At 41.8% G+C, this 2,521-nt stretch overlaps 1 protein-coding gene across 1 annotated transcript; it reads right to left on the bottom strand.

The window, feature by feature from the left end:
* Positions 1 to 296: 296 nt before the first annotated feature.
* LOC125748022 (DNA-binding protein inhibitor ID-1-like) lies at positions 297 to 1,490 on the bottom strand. Its single transcript, XM_049023814.1, has 2 exons — positions 945 to 1,490; positions 297 to 825 (listed from the first exon to the last, which is right to left on the bottom strand). The coding sequence occupies exons 1-2, from the start codon at positions 1,311 to 1,313 to the stop codon at positions 790 to 792; spliced, it is 405 nt and encodes a 134-aa protein (XP_048879771.1). The 5' UTR covers positions 1,314 to 1,490; the 3' UTR covers positions 297 to 789.
* Between the last annotated feature and the right edge of the window lie 1,031 nt (positions 1,491 to 2,521).

Genomic DNA, 2,521 nt, shown 5'->3' with positions numbered 1-2,521 from the left:
GACTACATCCATTTGTCTGGTACCGTCTACCTTGAAAGATTTACCCATTACCCATACAGCTGGATATCATACTTAAGTGAGACCCTTACACAGACAGCATGCAGGTAGGACACCAAGTCTTAATACCCCCTGTTTCTCTGTGTTGGAGCCATAAGCACTTTGCCAGGAACCAGTATGAGAATATGCAGCTCTCTGACACCATTACGAGTTTTTACTTAAAGATGAGAAGAGTGAACTGGATACACCCCCCCCCCCCCGCCGCCATTACGACCAATGACAACAACACCATTAGCCTGTATTTTTTCTTCAAAATACCTCATTTTAATAAACACTTTAGGTACATTGTAAATACAAAACCAATATGACTAACATTATGATAGCATTGTAATATACAATACAATTCATACTCAGCAATCTGAGAACTTGACATTTTTTTCAAAATGTTTAAAATCTCTCCTACGTGTACATTTAACCAAATACAAAAATAGTGAGAAAGATAAGACGAAGCATGGTATATCTTCCTTGTGAATTCCAGTACTGACAGCTGTACTGCATGGTACAAGCGAGCAAATCAGTTCATCGGCTCGGTGTTGCTAAGTCGCCACTGGACCCGGTACCGGTTTAGGGATCGGGACGGGTCCGCGCAGCCGCTTGGAGTTTTGCTCGATCTCGGCTTGATCGTGACGTCCCTATTTGGTTCAAGGTTTTCGACGTGACGATTCGGCACCAAGGAGAAACTCCGCCGAACCTTCCATAGTTTTCTGTGCCAGAACTTTCCCGATCACCGCTTTAGCGGCACAAGATTCGGTCATCAGGGCACCCGTTCTGGAGAAGGGAGAGAATACGGAAAAATCTGATCAGTAAAAAAAAGACACAGCAAAACACACCTTCACACAAGATATTAAATAACTACCGTGGACTTTAAGTAAGGAAACCTCATTTACCTCCACAGTGATATTTGCCATCTCTGCGTTGAGGGTCGTGAGGGGTGACCGAGTGATGGATCCACTGTTTGTTCCTTGCAGACGGCCCTGGCCCGGCTCATCCAGTTCCACCTGAAGGTCCCAGATGTAATCAATGACGTGCTGCAGGATCTCCATCTTGCTGGCCTTCTTGTTTGGTGGCAGGGTGGGCACCAACTCTTTCAATTTGCTGTAGCAGCTGTTCATGTCCTGAAGGAACATGGTCATGTGCTCATCGAGCAGCGGCATTTTGCATTTGGAAATGGCGAGGCTTTGGTCAGAGAGGCAACGGACCACGTCTTCGCTCCCGGCCTTGGTCTTCAGCGTGCAGGTAGATCCGACAACTTTCATCTTTGCTTACAGTAGATTTTCTTGAGGGAAAACGAGATAAACGGCTTTCAGAAATATTTAGATTAAAGATTGGTGTATTTCTAAATATAGTTCTTCTGTGTTGTAAAGCTTTTCTATAGATGCTTTTTTCTTCGATATCTCTCCCGGTGACAGTTAGATTAGAGCCCAATACCTCGCGTCCTTTTTTATGCTGTCCAGCAGTCTTGGGGCGGGACCAAGCGAGCTCTGTTGCCAAATGGAGCCAATTGAAAACGAGAATTTACGGAGAGAGGGTGGTCCGTCATTCAGTTTCCACCAATGATCATGCGACATTGGTTATCAAAATTTACAATCTGTTAGAGGATGGTGTTGCAAATGGAAACAAATGTGTTTTTTATGGGTGATTTGTGGGAACCCAGCTGTTTGTCGCTCGGGGACTCTGCAGGTGTAGAGAATGCCTCGAGCGAAGCGTTTGTTGGGGGTGGGGGTGGGTGGTACAGCAATTACTCTGGATGAATAGCTTTTAAATTGTAGAATTTAGATACCAGTCTTTGCATAGTTGTGGTTTATTTGAATGTGCATATAAAAGGCGAATGAACTGACATGTAATTTAAAAAAAAAAACGAATATCGGTATAGCTGAGTTACCCACTAAAAGATTATGTAATATTGAATTTTTTGTTTGCCAGCAATAATACTCCTTATACTGTATATATGTTAAACTACATTAAAATACTACGTGCTCTGTCTAATATTTCCTACATCCTGTATGTGTCCATAATATAACTTAATACATTTAATAGTAAAATTTACTTCAACACATGACATTGAACAATGGTGTGTGTGTGTGTATATATATATATATATATATATATATATATATATATATATATATATATATATATATATATATAAGTATTGCACATACACACACCCATTTAAAGCGATGTATCCGATGTGTATATAGTATGTACAATAAGTAAATTAAGTTTCTTTCGCGAAAGCCATTACAGCTCTGGCGAAATTCCCATGCACTTAGATTAGCAGCTCCCGTTTAACATGTTAAAGAGGTCTTTATGCTAACAAATTGCATATTTTTGCACTTAACCCCCCTCCTTCAGCCGTATTAAAAGGGCTTCCTGGTGAATAGGCGAACAGCTTCTTTCACGTGTTCTTGCTGTGCGCGCGGCCCCGCGTGAGCGTTTAAATCGCATTGATGTGCCCGGAATC

The sequence above is a fragment of the Brienomyrus brachyistius genome, chromosome 8 (assembly GCF_023856365.1).
Source record: "Brienomyrus brachyistius isolate T26 chromosome 8, BBRACH_0.4, whole genome shotgun sequence".
Classification (NCBI taxonomy): domain Eukaryota; kingdom Metazoa; phylum Chordata; class Actinopteri; order Osteoglossiformes; family Mormyridae; genus Brienomyrus; species Brienomyrus brachyistius.
Note: the sequence above shows the minus strand (reverse complement) of the source record. Positions and strands in the feature narration are given on the sequence as shown.